The sequence below is a fragment of the Numenius arquata genome, chromosome 5 (genome assembly GCF_964106895.1).
Source record: "Numenius arquata chromosome 5, bNumArq3.hap1.1, whole genome shotgun sequence".
NCBI lineage: Eukaryota > Metazoa > Chordata > Aves > Charadriiformes > Scolopacidae > Numenius > Numenius arquata.
In genome coordinates, this window is record NC_133580.1 from 34,768,185 (window position 1) to 34,786,123 (window position 17,939).

General features: G+C 37.7%; 1 protein-coding gene across 2 annotated transcripts in view; it reads right to left on the minus strand.

The window, feature by feature from the left end:
- GRID2 (glutamate ionotropic receptor delta type subunit 2) overlaps positions 1–17,939 on the minus strand; it is a 764,624-nt gene that overhangs the window by 291,073 nt on the left and 455,612 nt on the right. For both annotated transcript variants that reach the window (XM_074147380.1, XM_074147378.1), the window contains one exon: positions 7,697–7,902. In XM_074147380.1, coding sequence (XP_074003481.1) covers positions 7,697–7,902 — 206 coding nt within the window. The remainder of the gene's footprint in view (positions 1–7,696; positions 7,903–17,939) is intronic.

Genomic DNA, 17,939 nt, shown 5'->3' on the forward strand with positions numbered 1-17,939 from the left:
TCCAAGAACCTCATCACTACATTGTGAGTCTGAATTTCGCTCTCATCCTGATACTTTCCTGAAAGTACAGAAAGGATTATGACGACTTTAGGTTACAGTCACGGTAATGACATGGTATAATACAAATCTCTTTGAAGCTGACATTTCACCACTGAGACTTACTTTCCTCTTTCATTTTTTTTCTGTAATTAAAATATCTTATATTTGAACCCGTACCCTATGGTGAGCAAGTGTATATGAAATCTATACCAACATCACTCCATTCATCAAGCATGGGAAAATAACAGGAATTTTCACATCCATCAGCCGGATGGTCTATATTCAAGGCTGTAAGAGGATAAGAAGTCAAGGAATTGAACTAAAAGGTAAACCCAAAAGCTTTATCGGATTTTTACTGAAAGGTAAAATCTAGAATCCTCCAAGAACCCTGCTTCCTTTCTTGCAGGTTAAAAAAAGTCAGAGAGACTCTTCTGTTACATTTAAAGGAAGAAAGTTTCAACTTGTTCAGCATTCTGAACATCCCATTACTAGAGATCTGGAGGATCCTATGAAGTAAAGAATCCTTTAAGCCTCTAGCTCAGTTCGCAGCTATAAATTCTGTGGTTAAGGCTGGAGAAAGACAAAAAAAGAAGATATATTTACAACAAAACATTACAACAAAAAATTACAGTGGAGCATGCTGAATGGGATTTATTCCACCACAAGCTATAACATAGAGAATGGACTCAAAAAAGGCAAGTATGCTCTACAGGAGAGCTCAGGTCTAAAAAGCTCAAACTCTTAAAAAAAAAAAAATGGTGAGAAAGATGATCTTAAAGATCAGACCAGCTTACTTGTAAGAAAGACAGAGGAGCAGAGTGACTGACAGTGCAAGATCTGACTTTAACCTCTTTCCTAGATAAATTCCAGTATAATTCTTCATAATCAACATATACAATTATGATAAAAGGATAGGAAAATGAAATAAAAATATAGCAGTAACAAATTCATATGGCTGCTGCTAGTCCTTCACCTTCATCACTGCCACCTAAAAGAGAACAGCTTGAACAACTGTTGACTTTAGAGACTTTGGACTTGTATTTTATCTAAATAGGATTGATAAAAAATTCCCAGATATCATGAATAAACTTTCACAAAGAAAACACTGGAAATCTCTGAAGGAAATGATTCTTCATATCTGCAAGATGGAAAAATTACCTTTCTCATTATTAGCATCAACTAGCTACTACTACTACTACTACATTCAGTAGTGCCCAGAAAATTATGATGTACATACGAACGTGATAAACCATCAAGTCATTCCTCAGCCTAATGGGAAATCCAACAGGCTTCCCACGAGACCTTTTGGATGCTTTTCCAGTCATCACTGGATCAATTCATCACTGCTGAATTCAACTGACAAATCCTTTCTTATCCAATCTCTGTGTTGCCTTGACAAGAAGAAACTCTTCAAGCAGTAGAGTTCATTTAAAAACAAAATCCAGCGGTGGTTTTAGATGGCAGATGAATATGCTTTTACTTTTGCATATGGATGTACAAAAAATGTTACTACTTAGCTTTTATGCACTATTGACAGGTACACAGGCATTAGTTTTACTTTTTATCAAGCGAAGAAGTACTCAAGTGTGATTCAGTTACATGTTCAGAAGTCACATTGCACATGCATGGCAGAAGAGGGGAATCCAGCTTTCCTAAATCCCATTTTGGTGCTTGTTCCTCAATGTACGCAGGACTGGCCATCTATGACACACATGTAAAAGCAAATCAACATATTTTAAATGGCAGAAGATTAAAAGGTCAGATTTACAAGATTTTAAAGAGGCATCCTGTGGCAGATGGTAGCTAATAATTGAGATACAAATTCAGCTGTGCCGCAAATAGAGGCAAGGTACCACCTAGCACATGCAGTTAAGGGATGCTTTAGAGGATAATGCCTTTTCCAGAGCTCAGACTTGATATCTATCTGGAGTTTTCCACCTCTCCCTGCTATGTTATCTGTCCACAACTGAACAAAAATGACTGCCATCTGCTCCCACTGGAAACTATAGAATTTTTGCCACAGCTTTCAGTGGAAGCAGAACCCAGGTGCATCTGATACTCCTGTTTTCAGCTTCATTCACTTCACCTCATGTCTGTATATCACGCTTTTGACTAAAGACAGGATAATTTTCTTTATGAATACAAAGAAAGAGAAGAATAAACCAGCCCAAAGTCGTCATAACATTCCTTAGGATACATGCAAATCTCAATGAGCACAGCATCACAGAACAAGGTTTAAAAAAAAAAAAAAAAGAAAAGAAAAAGAAAAAAGACTCAGTTTCCATGAACTTTGGACACACAAAGGCTGAACAAACCTTGCGGAGAAGAAGTTGAATAGACTTTCCTAATTCACCGCAAAGAAACTGTTTAAAGAAATAAGCCTGTTTAGAGTACTTTGTAACACTAAAGCAAATCCCTGTGTTCAGATCCAAAGGATCTGTGATTTGCTGCATGATCAGATCTAAAGCTGAAACCTGGTAAAACAGTAACTATGTCACTATATGAAAAAAAAATGTATTTTTTCAAGTACTTAAGTTTAAAATGACCTATTATTTTCAACAGAGGAATAATAAGAAAATATAATGAAACCCAGGACACTTGCCATCAGGAATAATCTCATTTCATAGAATAAATGTTACTTATCCTTCTATTCACAGTAACCAGTAGAAAAAACATGGTGAACGTTCAATATCGTAAGGCATTTTTAAATTACATTGGCTCCCTAAACATTCACTTTTTTTCTTTCTGTTTTGCTTGCCCACTACACAGCAAGAACTCTTCGGTACTTCATTTATAGACTTTGTTCTATTTCCCCTGTCTATTTTAACATGTCATTTTATAAAGAGTTCTTTTATTTGTGGAAGTAGTAGCATAGCTTCTCTTCATCCAAGGTAATGTTATTTTAGTACTGTCCCACATCAGCCTGGGGTAGAAAAAAATACATTTTCATTTGAAAAAATCATCTGTAGTAGATCATACTAATACCTAAAAGCTATGTCATTTTAATTTTCTTTGAAAACAAATATAAGCAAATAAAAATACCTATAAACGTTGGTACAATAAGGATGTCTGCATGCACACAGGTCAACATACAGGACTTATTGCTACAACGCTCAGATTTGGCAGCTGCTAGTTTTGTTGAATATAAAGTTCAAATAATTACAACCCAGTTCTGTGATGCATGTGAGCTTAACTTTAAATAGATGTTTAACAGTAAACATTTCCAGTATCTCTAGTATAATCACTTGCATACTTGAACTCCTGACATTATGGGGCTCAGTACCTTCACGTTTATTGCAGAAGAGAGCATTTGAATAATAAAAAGTTAATATTTTTAATTACACAAAGCATATAGTGTAACAGTGAGCTGACAGGCAGTACTGTCTCCAGTTGGGAGCTGACAATGCTCACTGTACTGATGGCTTGAAATTGTCAAGATCCCACAACAGCTTTGTTGGCTCATACACATTACCAATGCTCTGAAATTTTTGCTAGATTAACTGCTGAATCTCACTGCTGCAGTTGAATAGTGTTCTCACCTCTTTCTGTAAGAGGTCACTACCCCTGCAACAGAACCAAGAGAAGGGGCCTAGCAAGGGGCAGCAAGGTATACAGTCACATCTGCCAAGTATGCTGCTGGAGAGATAATCCCTCTGTCCAGGTGGAGAACTGACAGCTGGAGGTGGCAATGTCATCAGCTCTCAGACCAACTCCCTCCCTGAGCTTGCCTGTCAGAACTTCAGCAAAATCCCTGGCTGATGCTAGGGCTCTTTCACCCATGGCTTATTGGATTTGATGTGTAAAGTCCTCCACTAGTTGACATAATTTTCCTCTATATCTAAAAAAAATGAATCAGCTGCATCGTCCCTCCTTTGTAGTTTTGTTATCAGCTCCTGGAGCCTTTGGACAGACAAACATATTCACATTTCTGCACACAATCAATAAGATAGTTTCCTTAGCTAAACAGAAATAAAGTTGGAAGCAGAGACGTACTGATGGCATTTCAGGTCCATTGAGGACACCTAGTTTGGTTCCTAAAATCTTGCTTCCCAAAGTTGCTTTGTTACCCTAGAACCTCTGTCACTACCTGAGTTTCCTGGCTTGCTCCTCCTCCTACCCAGCCTTCTCACACTTGGCTTTAAAAGTTCTCGCTTTGCAAGGCAGACTCAACACAGGGGTGTTTTCTCTCTTCCCTTTCCTAAACATTTCCTACTGTTATTTTGAAATGTCTTCCACCAAGGTTGACATGGTGATAGAGACTTTCTTTGCCCAAAGAGTCCCTGCCCTTTTGCTAAAGCACCAGCTGATTTTTTCTCTTTTTGTTTTCTGCCACTTGGCCCTGGATTTTTGCTTTTGTGCTGAGCTGGCAAGGACATCCTATTCCTTTTCCCCTATATTGCTTTTCATATCCTACAAGTTCATCACAGATCAGAAGAAAAACCCCACCCCAAAATAAAATGCAAACAAGTGGCACGCAGTTCACATCAGTCACCAGTGCTGTCTGACAACATGGCAATTTTTGTGCAAGATGGTTGTTTCTGAGACGCTTTTCAGTAATCGCAAATGTTTCATTGGGAATATTTTGCTACACCTGTGGAACCTGAGTGATAATTTAAGGGTACACAAAGACCTCACCCTAATGAAAAAACCTGAACAAGTCACCAGTATATCCCCGGCAAAGGATTTTGGTGCTACCACAAATGTAACTGGGGAGAGAACCTGATCTCCACTAGCTCTGTACCTCTACACTCCTTAGCCCCACTGAATGTCACTATTTCAGCAGATTTTTTTTCCTTCTGCCCCTTCATCCCCAGATTAAAGCAATGAAAATATTACAGAATTTGGCCGGCCCCTCCCCGCTCTACATGAATCCTTTCGCTGGTACAGAGAGATGCTGTGATACCTGCTCCCAAGTCTTCTTGCTTTTTCATGCCCTACAGAGGGAAAATTAATATATAACGGTTAAAGAGAAGATGGGTTTTTATCTCCACAGACAGAAAAGTCTATTTGCATCTTAACCTCCATTTTCTTGAGTATATAAGTATAGATCTCATCTCTGCAAGCTCTAGAGATACAAAAGTTGGAGAGAAAGAAGGGATCTAACACTACAAAGCAATGCTGCTTTAAAAAAAATTTAAATTAAAACCCAGAATGTTCTTTAAAATAATAATTCTTCTTAAAAATAAGAATTTCAAAGAGTCAGAATAAAGATAAATTCTACCACAAGGAATCTCCAATTTACAGACTGTCTATTTACATAGGCCACTGTCTGACTATTTACCCTGGAAAAGTTGTTACTTGCATAGTAATCAAGCCCACGCTTAGTACAGCTGTCGCAGAGTGAATGAACCCTCTTCTCAGGCAAACAATGAGGGGCTTCAGCCAAATCAGTCGTCTAAGAAGGGACCAAGTAGCAGAGACTATGTAAGGTTTGGGAAGAGACTGACAGCTGAATCCAACCAGGCAGCCAAAAGCATCGCCTGGGCAGAAAAAGCCATAAAAAACCCCAAGGGCTTGTCTACATATGCAGTTGATTCTTATTAACTTCATAAGGTTTACATACTAAATCCCCTAGGTTAAACCGAATTTCCAAATTAAACTGCTCATGCAAAAGGCACAGTCTTTGGAATAGGCATGTCCACACTGGAACTGTTTAGGAATATCTTAATCCATTGGCAGTCCATTGGATTTATAACTTGTTTGCCCATATTGTACAGCTGCTGGTTAAACTGCAAAATAACAGTTTTTAATGTCCATTGGCAAAGCTATCCCAGCAAATTTCTCCTTGCACAGACACTGAGTGCAGTTGTTTTCCCCCCAAAAACAGAAATAAAATATCGCACCAAATATACTTCTGTTTGAGTAACTCTTCCTATTGAGAGGTTCCTAACTGTCAGTTTTATCACTCACACATCATACCCCAAATAAATGCAGTTATGCTGGCAGAACCTGTAACGTAGTGCCTGATGTGAGGCGCTCTCCTTGAATCCCACTCACAAAAGAAGATAATGACCTTTGCTGGTAGTCTTACAGACTCCAAGAAAGGATAAATATTGGGAGTCTTTTGTCATTGGTTTGTGGTTTTTTTTTGTTTGTTTGTTTTTTGTTGGTTGGTTGGTTTGGGTTTTTTTGGGTGGAGGGAGGTGGATTGTGGGTTTGGTTTAGTTAATTTTTTTGTTGGGGTTTTTTTGGTGTTTTGAGTGGCCAATGCCAAAAGTGAGAACTCTAAAATTGTTTATTTTCTTGACAATTTTTAACTGTGAAAACACATATATGGCAGTCTCAAAAGACAGCAATAACTTTTTACTATGCTTGAGTGTGTGAAAATAAATGACAAAGAAAGTGTGGGGTTTTTTACAAAGAGCGTTCATCTTTAGGAACAATACGGGAGTTTTGTCTTACTGAGTTATTGTAGTTAGAGCCCTGAACCCTGCTGCTTTCAAGTTGAAACGTGAAATATCCTACAACGCCTGATAAATAAAACATTTGTGATTTGGGTGATAAAAACAGCGCAGAACAATCTAAAACATCCCCACAAATTGTTTACATCTTATAAGGCACTGCAGACATTTGGATAGAGCAACAAACCCTCATTACTCAGAATTAGAAAGCTTCAGTGTGTTATGAGAACAGCAGAATGCCTAGCCAAAAAAAAAAAAAAAAAAAATCAAAATCAAAAAGAAACAAAAAAGCCCTCTTCCAACTAACATTCCTAAAAGGCATTCACTTGAGACTACATATGCAGAGTTTTTAAGCCTCAATTTCTGAAAAGCTCGACAATAGGAAAGTACAAAAGAAAAGTAATGCAAGTTACAAATAGATCCAAAGAGAAATTATTGCACAGAGAAAGTACATTTCTATGGAACAGAAAACAAATATATTTTTAGCCATTGATTGATGCTGAAGAGTGTGAAAGCATGTAAAAAAACCACATTTGAAACAGCACAGTGCTGTGTGAAAAGAACCATGCCATTAATTTAAAAATATTACACAAGTCACAGTCAAATGTGATATGCAAGTCTTCCATCTCTAAATCCTGTAGAGCTTTTTGAAAGTTCTGTCCATATTGCTCACAGTTGGTTTTTTTTTTTTTTTTTTAAATACAGAAACATAACTTCAGCCTATTGTCTTAAATTCTTCATTCAGATCCAATCCTTCACAAATTTCATTACCTTACTACTCCTCAGTGGTACACAACAGATCATTATTGAACATTATTTTACATAAAAAATGAAATGTCAATCTGGTAAACACATTTTGTCCACAAATACATATTATATATCTCTAAGTAATATTACTTTTTTTTTTGTCAGTTGTAAAGATTTTTTTACTGAGGGACACAATGAACAAAGAAATAGCAATACAACATCCATGAGCTTCAAACAGAAGTTTGAGGGCTAATTCTTCTGCATGTTTCCTAAATGCTTTTGCTCATGCGGAATGTAGTTATACTGTTCTGTATGCACATTTATGGGCATGAAAAAACATCCTTGCATGATGATCTTGGATTAGAGAATATTTAAATATTTAGTTGGGGTTTTGGGGTGGGTTGGGGTTTTTTTTATTGTTTTTATGAAGTCAAAATAAACTGAATATTTTGACAAACAGCTGCAGTCTTGGTCAATAAAACAAGAACTTACCGGTGATAAACACATACCTCTGTTATGAATGATTTGGCTGTTGAAGGGTTCATTACAAGAATAGCCCGTCTCAGAGTATCTCTGTAGCGGTTCAGTTCTTCTATTCGCATAGTGGCAAAGAGCCCCGTGATCATTTTATTGATGTTGTTTTCTACTTTCTGCAATGCTACATCCATTCCCTGTTGAGATACTTTGTCCAAAAACTCTTGTATTCCACGGATATCTAGGAAAATCAGAAGCCAAACAGTTTGTTAACTGGTGAGTGGAAAAAAGACACAAATAACTGTTCAGTTCATGTCACAGAAGCATTTTGTTCAGTGTCAGGTTGAACCCTATCGGCTTTCACTTAATATTCATTGGAGCTCTTGAGCTATGCTCATGGCATTTCTCAAAGTACTAAAAGAGGAGAAAGAATGGCCACACATCAGCTACTGTTCAAAAGAACCATTAGAAAACAAACCTACAAATATTTCTAGCAACTTTCCTAATTTGGTCATTCAATCATCACACTGGTTCCTTATTTTTCTTAACGAATTTTCATGCTAAAATCCATAAAGCGCAGTGAAACTATGATAATTGTAACACACAGGGCTTCCTTTGAGTGAGGGTTGTCAAAGAGTAACCAAGGGGGAGGAAGATAGGAAGCAGATTGTTTTCTTTTGAGACACTCAAAATTATGTTATCCAGTGCAACACTATGTAGCTTAAAGTTTCTAAGTGAAGTTTGGGCTGTTCACTCATCAAAAAATCTTAATGTGGTTCTAAATTGCACAGCTATTTATTTCCTTCAAAAACAGAAGCCAGACAAATAGTTGCAATGGTACTGTCCGCTCTTGTCTGATACCCTCACTGGAGGCTGAACTTAACAAGTTCTTCCATTGCAAACTGCTCTAGCAGAGCTTTCTGGCTCACTGCAAGTAAATCCTTCTTTAGATATGACTTGGAAAGGAAGACTCGATCAGCAAAATGCCAACTGTGCTCACCACCTATCTCATAATATCTTTAATGTCTCTCTCAAAGAGAGAGAATAGGTGGGTACTCTCACATTGTGATGCTACCTCAAGCTGGTCCAAGCCTTTGAAAGGCCTTTTCCAGTAGTGAATTCCACAAGGGTTAGTAAAAAGCTTGTTCGGTTGTTGGTTTTGGTTTGGGATTTTTTTCCTGCCCTTTTGAATGGCTTTATCCAAACAAACAAACTTTGAGCTTAAAATTTAAAATCATTCGATGACTTCACAAGTCGGAGAAGGGCAGCACGTCAGGAAAATCCCTCCAGCCTCACTGAGTCCTCACTCTCTGACCCCTACTCACCACTGCAGCTTATCAATCTTCTTTCTGGAACTCAATCACCAGTTCCCCAATGTGACTCCTCTCCCCAGTGTGACTCCTCTCCCCAGCAGTCGCTCAGACCTGCTCTCCCAGAGGACATTCACACCAAGACAACCTTCCTTTCCTGCTGGAATTCCAGCCTCCCACCCATCCATCTGATCTCATTTAGAGGAACAACATGTAGCCTCAGAGCTGAAAAAACAAAGACTGTCTGACACCAGCATTAGTTGTTAAAAAAGAAAAAAAGAAAAGGAAATCAGTAATCCAACATAAAAAGGAATTACCGAAGAAGCATTTATTTGAAAATAAAGGTTCCTCAGGTTTAGGAGGGTATTTGTGGTTAAAACTCACCCCCCAAAAATTTCTCCCATTACAATACCACATTTGGGCTCTCCTAGGTGTGTGGTTTTCAATCCCATCCCTGTTGGATTGCAGTTTCTGCTCTGCTTCCCTCCTACATCCCTAGTGCTCTATTAGTTCCTTGTCTTGATCGCTCGTTTTCCAGGGGAATAGTCAGACCTGAGACCAAAGGCTAATCACGCATCTTGCTTCATGAAACATCTTACATTTGAGAATGCTTCCAATTAGATTTTCACAACTGTTTGGCTACTCTGAGATCTTTCATACTCACCTATCATCATCTCCTATTCCCTGCCATTATATGGTGGAAAGCAGGGTGTGGTGTGCAAACATGAGGCATATATGGCTGGAGGTCCAGGCTGCAGGGGGGGGACTAAGTGGCTCCCAATCCCCAGCAAAGCATCAGCAACATGACAGAGAAACCTGTGCGATACACCCTTGAGAAGATTATGAACATGTCACATGTGGATTTAACATGGGAACTATGATGGTGAAAGTATAAGATCAATGCAACTAAGGTCTGGCTAGGAGCCACGGCAGATGAACACTACATGGCCCAAAGGGAGCCTTAGGAGTACTCCAGTGTCCATATCTAATGGGCCTTCAGGAAAAAGCTGGAAATACCTAAGGTAGAAATCTTTATGCTGGAAAAACTATACCAAAATTAAATTCAAGCTTTCCTCTTTTCCAAGCCTAGTGAATACTCTTTTTACTGAGCTATACATTTCAGGATTTGGGGAGCCCCAAAATACAGGTTCTAATAAACATGGGTGATTTCGGCATTTGACTTCAGGTTATGGCTAAATAAGATATCTGAGAAGTTCCGAGTTTCACAGAAGTCCATCAGCCTATCAAGAAGATCTGAGGCTTAGACAACCACACCTTGATCTGCTTATTTTCAGCCACAAACAATAGCATACAAAAAACAAAGTTCAGCCTCCATAGCAGAGAAAACATTCTGCCTGTCTCCCCAGCAGAGATCAGTACTAACAAGAGAGTATTATTAATAACCATCCTCCTCTGGCACCGGATTACCGAGATATTTCAAATTATAAATAGCTATGTAATAGCTTATAATCAAACAGTCCACAAAAATAATTCGACAGGGTTAGTTTTGGAAGTCAGACTGTCACAATCAGCAAGTTGGGTCTAGAGCTCTAAAATACCATGAACTGGAAATAAACTGTATTTTAAGCCTTTAAGCTATTTTAGGCATTCAGCACTGCAACCCATTCTTCAGACATTGCTGAAATACCAGTATCACTAAACACTTGAAGAATAGTTTAAACACGAATAAAATACAGCCTTACCCTAAAAATAAAGTTCCATAAGAGAATCAGATACTAATTACAGCTTCTATTTAATATCTAAATCAGGAAAATTAAATTCAATCTAATCAAAGATGTTAGAATTTTTTTGGCACTTTAAATGCCAATTTAAGAAGCAACAAGATTATTTGAACTGCTACAAATATGCCTAGTTTTATGCAAATGATAAAATAACTTCTTTTTACTTTAACACTTTAGTTCTAAAGTTCCTGGGGCTCACCCACTCCGAGAGTTACTCACAACATCCAGACAAATGGAATAAAACCTGGATAAAACTGACCAGTTGGAGGCAGAATTACTGAAGTACAAGGAACACATGTAAATGGGATCTAGACACACCATCAAAATATGAGGGAGAAGAGTTACTCAGGCTATAAAAGCCTTTTAAAAAACTTAAATTCTATAAGCATAAATCCATATATTCTTCTCTGACACCAGAACAGGATAGGCAGAAACCACCAAAGTTTCGTTTGTCCTTTTCAAAACAAGAAAGTAATTTCACTTGACCTGAATTTATAAACACACTGGAGTTATTGGTTGATATTCTGTATAATCTGTGTTGTCCCAGGAGCCAGATTATAGGATCAAATGGCTTTGTTCACCACAGATACATTGAAATCTAGACAATTATATTGAATCTTCACCATATGAAGGTCCAAAAGGGACAGAGATCCAGTATTATTCTACAGTTCTATATTTATTAGGTGACCATGCCAACAGTATGGTATCTGTGTGACATTTAGGAAAACAGAACCATTTTAATGGAAAAGATACCAAACCAGGATTCATAAAAGTTCTTTACTACTTCTGCCTTTGGCATTGATACAACACAAAGCTGTGGGCCAGAAATAAATACCGACTTTGTTTATACCTCGGTTTACCCAGTAGAAGAAAGGAGATATTGGTGATGTTCACCTGCTGCTATGAAAGAGCGGAGAGCATATAAAAACACCCCTGCTATTTAAATGCTATTTAAATCATGATGGTGCTTCCAATATTTCAGCAGCAAGTCACTAGCAATGATCATATTCAAAGCTTATGCCAAAGAACAGATGCTGACACTGAATGGGCAGCATTATCTTTCCTGCGTGGATTGTCTGAAAGTGGCACATATCCACACAGCACTGTGGAATCGTCTTTCTAATAGATAAACTCCTTCTGCAGAAAAATCTGGCAAGCAACCTGTGGCACAGATGGCTCCGCTGCAGAGAGACAGGACTGTTCATGTCTGGAACACAGGTGTTTCTCGCCCTGAATTCGCTAGCCAACCTGTTGCCCAGCCAGAAGATGCATTTCTGTTTTCTATTTAAATCAGATGAGTCACAGTTATTTCCAGAAATGCAGAAAAGCTACCCGTTATCACCAGTATTAATTATTCCCCTTACTGATGAAAGCCAAAGTTACCACAGACACAGGCCAATGCTAGAGCCAAAGTTGCTATCTCCTCTCCCAACTCATGTCACTGTTAGGGTTATGTTTTGTTTTGTTTTTTTTTTCACTGTACAGCCATCACTTCCACTCTACACATGCATGCACGAGAACATATTACCATTCTGCAGTCAGATACTCAGCATCAGCTAGAGGGTTAAACCAGGCTGGAAATTTAAGCGAAACATTACCAAACATTCTCTTTTTAATCAAAATTGTGGCTGATTTAAGAGATTGTGAAGCTGGCTTGGAAAGTCTAATAAACAAAGAGCAAGGCAAGTAAGATTTATCAAGGACTGTTGGAAATGACCTTCCCTGACTACCCATACCACCACAAGGCAGAGGTCTATAGGAAGGTCTTATGCTCTGCACTGCTGGTGCACGGAAGGTCCAACACTGGTTACAGCAGACTGGCTGCAGCTGACACGCAAGTGCAGAACATCCTATGTGGGTGAGCGCAAGGTCCATGGCCTCCTAAGATCTGAAGATCTGACTGATGTAGCCAAATGCAGGTACTCAGCATGACACAACTCCAGCCGAGACCTAAATTCAGGTGCCAGCTTTACCACAGGCTTTTCATTACTGTGTCAGTTATTATGGACTTGACCTAAGAAAGAACTTAGGAAATGAAGCACAAGTCAAAACAAGTGTGAGCATCTAAACCCACACCATCTTTTCATTGAACTATCTTTTTGATACTGGAAAAACCACAAGAAACTGGTATCTTAAATGCTGTTGCAGAGCATGCTCGTGGCAGAGCTAAGCGTTCTTCACAGATTATGGGTCCTATACCTAAATCTCCTCAATTGACCAACCAGGCAAGAACACTCAGATCTCACCTAACACAAACAATAGCATCATTTAATGGGAAGCTCAGCAGATGCATGGCAGAAAATATGCACAGCTAAGTGATAGGGAAAAGAAGCCAATATTTTCGGGAGATCAGGAGGATTTAAAATCCACAGCTTTTCTCAACACCAGATTACAGGAGAAATTGTGTCTTTGCTCTCTTTTCATTGAGGTCTCTACGCCATATGTGTGATATACCTCGTAAAAGAATATTCCTGACTTCCACGACCTGATCTTAATATAAAAAATAAATTTAGTCCTTCCACAAAGAGTCTTTTTTTTATGACTGGATCAGATATTCCTCTCACTTCTTTGTTCTTTCTGGCCCTACATAACTTTCTTTTGCCATCTCTGTTTCTATGCAGAGGAATAATTTCAAAGGGGGCAAGTCCCCTAATTCATCCTGGGGAAGTCTCATGATCAGGACATCCTAGAACAAAATATGCTGGAGTTCAGGCATCTCATACAGGAAAAACAGTATGTACATGCAGTAAAGATTTTATAAGCCGTACAAAATGAACAGCAAATATTGTTACTCACATGCTAAGTACCTCATACCCTTATTAAAAATGAGAAATCTACAGTAGATGCAGATACAAAGTTTCTAAAAAATGTTCAGATCATACTATGACCAGAACAAGAGAAAGATGGCACTATTCACCAATAGTAATAAATTAATCTATCCACTTCTGTCGTATTCCACCTGAATTATAGGGCACTCACCATTACTCAGCACTTTGGTTATCTCAAACCTGGTTTACAGTCATTAGCTCATCCTCCCTTTGCTACCATTTCAGATCTGAGAACATTTTCCTCACAGTATTCAAATGATAAATACCAACTGATTCAGCTGTGGCAGTAAAGGTGAATGCACCTGTCATAAATATTCGCTGGCTGATTTACACAAAAGACCACTTTATTTGTACAGTTGATGAGAAAAGCCATTGTATAACAAATTACACTGTTCAAATTCTTATCAGGAAAGCTTTGTAAGTCTAGTGCAGTGATTCTTCCTTACACAGCGATGGCTAACATGACAGCAACTGTTAATTATGGAAAGGCACTGCACGCAAGGGAGATGTACAGCTCTGGCCGGACTCTGATGGTGCCACTGTTCTGCTTAAAGCCTCGAACAAAGCACATTCCTGCACACGTGTTGATATTTATTAACATGGTTAAGATCTAGACTGAGGAAAACAACAATTTAGCACGAGGATTCAGTAACAGTCCTTCATCCTACTTTCGCAGCAGTGGGATTTCCTCTCATTAGTCAGCTTATATGTAATTCAGTGAACCATCAAAGTAAAATAAACAAAAAAAAATCCATCTACAAAGCTCTTACATATTAGCATTTAGGAACTGAGAGGGAGCAGTTACCTGAGCTGTTTCATCTGCATGATCTAGCTTCAGAGAATATAGCAGTAGTTCAAACTCATTATAAGTAAATTTAAGCTCAAATGTTTAATTACATATGAAAATCTCATATTATCAAAATTTTTGGAACCTAGCAAATGGGGATGATATTTCTTGGGGTAAACTGAAAGTTTGTAAATGGTAAGAATGACTTTTTTACTGTTTTTTCCTCCCTTGCTTGCAATTTCCTGAAATTTCACATATCCAAAAAAAAAAAAAAAGAATTTTTCCCAAATTTTTAATATCATCCAGTTGAGAAAAAGGAAGAAAAATATACTTACGTATGTTTTGGGTTTTTGTTTTTTGCTTTTTAGGATTTTTTTTTTTTTGAAGATGTTTCCATTTCAAAACCAAGTAATTTCAATTTTGTCTTTTGGTGTGAACTATTCTGGCACTACGGAAATGTCTATATAATTCTTATTTTAAAGGATCATCCAAATGTCATTTACATTAGCTACTTTTGGTTTCATGCCATATATCAATTATTAGAGATTATCCTTTAAACAAGAAAAATCAATATAGATAGCCTCAAGTAGCTGAATCAATGTTGGGAGAAAGATAATAACTTTCCTAGTTTTGAAATCCTGCAAGATAAGTTTCCAACCTTACTGGCGATTGACACAAGATTTTTTTCCTTTGATTTTCTGAGTTTTTTACCTGGAAGAAAGAAAAAAAAAAAAAAAAGACAGAGGATAAAGATAAATAAAATTGAAGCTAGAACTAATCCTTAAGAGTATCGGCTGCTACTTTAGTTTCTCAAAAATAGAAAGGGAGTCAGATTATGATTACTCCTCACTCACGGAGGCTGATAGGCCAATAAATTCTATAATCACATACTTTTGACTGTGTAACCTGCTTTCTACCTCTTCATTCAATTTCTTTTTTACTACTGTTTGCATTAGAGATTTCCAAAAGTCTTCTAGGAGTTGTCCGAGTAAAACAGCCTCTTGCAAAGAAATAAATTTTCCCTGCCTAGTGCCTCCAAAGATGATAATGTCTTAGAGCCTAGCACTATTTATCTTCAGCATTTACTCTCCTGTTAAAAATCACACTAAATTTGAAAAATTATACCTAAATCCTATACATCTGTACAACAGAGTTCCATACCTCTGCCTAGATACATGCCTTGATTTAATAGCAAGTAATCTATACTTATGTCTGTATGACCAACTCTCTCTGTAGGTCCCTATTGCTCCCTGTTGTTCATAAGCATGAGGAATCATGATCCCTTTCCAAGCAGGTCATGGGGAACAGCAAATTGACTGTCCTTGCAGTCTTCTTGGTAATAAACCAAGTGTCACTACGTGTGTTATAATCGGACTTAAAATAAATTGTTCTCTGACTGTGCATCTATCTGCTCCTGAATAATTTTTTCTGTTGATTAAAAGTTTATACTATGGGAGCAGGAATATTTTATGAGTGGACTGGTGCTGCGAAGAACATAAGCTACGAAAGGGATGCCAATAAACTAAGATTTAGAAAGACCATAATAAATATTTTCTAGCTTATTCTTGTCTTTTTGTTTCCTATTTTTCTTGAGTGTTTAAAACTCTCAGAGAGAAGCTTTCTTTTCAGTTTATGATACCACCTGACATTTATGATGTTATTATGCCTAACTCATGCCTTTTTTCCTATAGTGGTATAATTTCTTCTATTCAACATGCAAAGTACTTTGCTCAATAGCTTCCTCTTTTGATAACTTCATTTATTTATCTGCCAAAATATCAGTTTACAAACTCAATTTTAATACTTCTGAGAAGATAATAAAACATTGTGTTGAGAGTTGAAAAATACTTAGCAAACAGCAACGGGGATCAACACAAGGTTCAGGTATTCAAATCTTCTTAAAATAAGTCACTTGTCTTCTGACACTTGCAGACTGTGCATATACAAAAGAAATCTCATACCTGTGCAAAACCTCGAGATAGCACCTCATTTACAGTCATTACCCATTGCACAGATATTAGGAGAACATCTACCATTTTATTTTGACCTCAGCACTGAAATTATAGATGTAATTAAAAAAATTTGATCTTCCTTCCTTACTAACACAACATAAATGGCTGTCAGGCCAAGCCAATACTTTCTCCATTCCATCCTTAAAGACAGCAACATCAGCGAATGACAAACCCTCTCTTACCTTTCTACATATTCAGTTATAGCTCCTGGAATGCATTTCCCGAACTATTACATGGTTAAAAAGCAGAAGCATGGCAATTGTTCCACTTGAGAAATCTTATAGAATAGTACAGTTATCTCAGAAGTTGAATAATTTTAGAGTCAATCAAAATAAATATATTCAATTTCCAGTGGCAATGTCAACCAGCAAAAGCAAGCTGTTACAAAAGTTCTCACAAGGAACTGCTAACTCGCAATATAATTAAGCGATGCATTAAAGTCACACAGATGAAGAATATATGTTCCTTTCCTTATCTGCATGACATAATAAATACTAATGGAAAAAAAAGATTCAATAATAAGCTTGAATTAATTATATGTTTACTGAGGCACAGTGAAGTAAATGAGTACGGGAAGTTGGCAAAGAGCCAGATGAGTAATAAACAGTTTTAAGACTGTCTGGAGGCAGACTTGAGAATATTACAGTCATCAGGCAGCTGAAAACAGCCTCAGGGTAATTATAAACATTTGCAATCAATTAAAGAGAGTATGATTCTTTTATGAATCTTTATTAAACTTGCATTAAAACTTTAAATTATTTGAAAATGTTATGTTTTCAAGCACATCTTTGTCAGTGGTCATTGAATATTTATTTCTGGAAAATGTGTATGTAGGAAAGTGTCAATGGAATACTTTATACGTTTCTTAAAAGAGATACTAGGAATCCAGGGCCCGTACGTACAGATGTGCATTATCTCAGAATATCACCCCTCTTACAACACAGGAGGCAGCCTCTCTGCAAGCAGGTCAACCTTTCAAGTTCCAGGTATAATCCCTTCTTTTCCAGGATCTTTAAAGAACAGTAATCCAATCCTATATCATTACACTCAATTTATTTTTGAAAACAAATACTTTTCTGGGGCAGGGATGGGGAGAATGCTCTCTTTTATCTTCACAGTTTCACAGACCTCTTTACTTAGTCTGGAATCCTCACTAATACAGATCTCACTGCTCTCCTCCTTGAGATTGTATTTCGTGTCTTTCTTCAATATCATAGAATCATAGAATGGTTTAGGTTCAAAGACCTTAAAGATCATCTAGTTCCAACCTCAATGCCATGGGCAGGGACACCTCCCACTAGACCAGGTTGCTCAAAGCCCCATCCAGCCTGGCCTTGGACACTTTCAGGGATGGGGCATCCACAACATCTTTTTAGTGATATGACCAGGTACCTCACACCACTGCCTTCATCCTTTCCTGGTGCACAAATAATCTGAAACCCCTGTGTATGCTGAGGAGCAAGAGGAGAGATCCACAAGGAAGGTTCTGTGAGACAAATGCCCTCTAAACTTTACTGCTGCTAACCTCCTCTCTTACCTGTCAGCAAAGTCTTCAATTACTTCTTGATTCTCCTTTTGCTATGGGAATGCCTCCTTTAG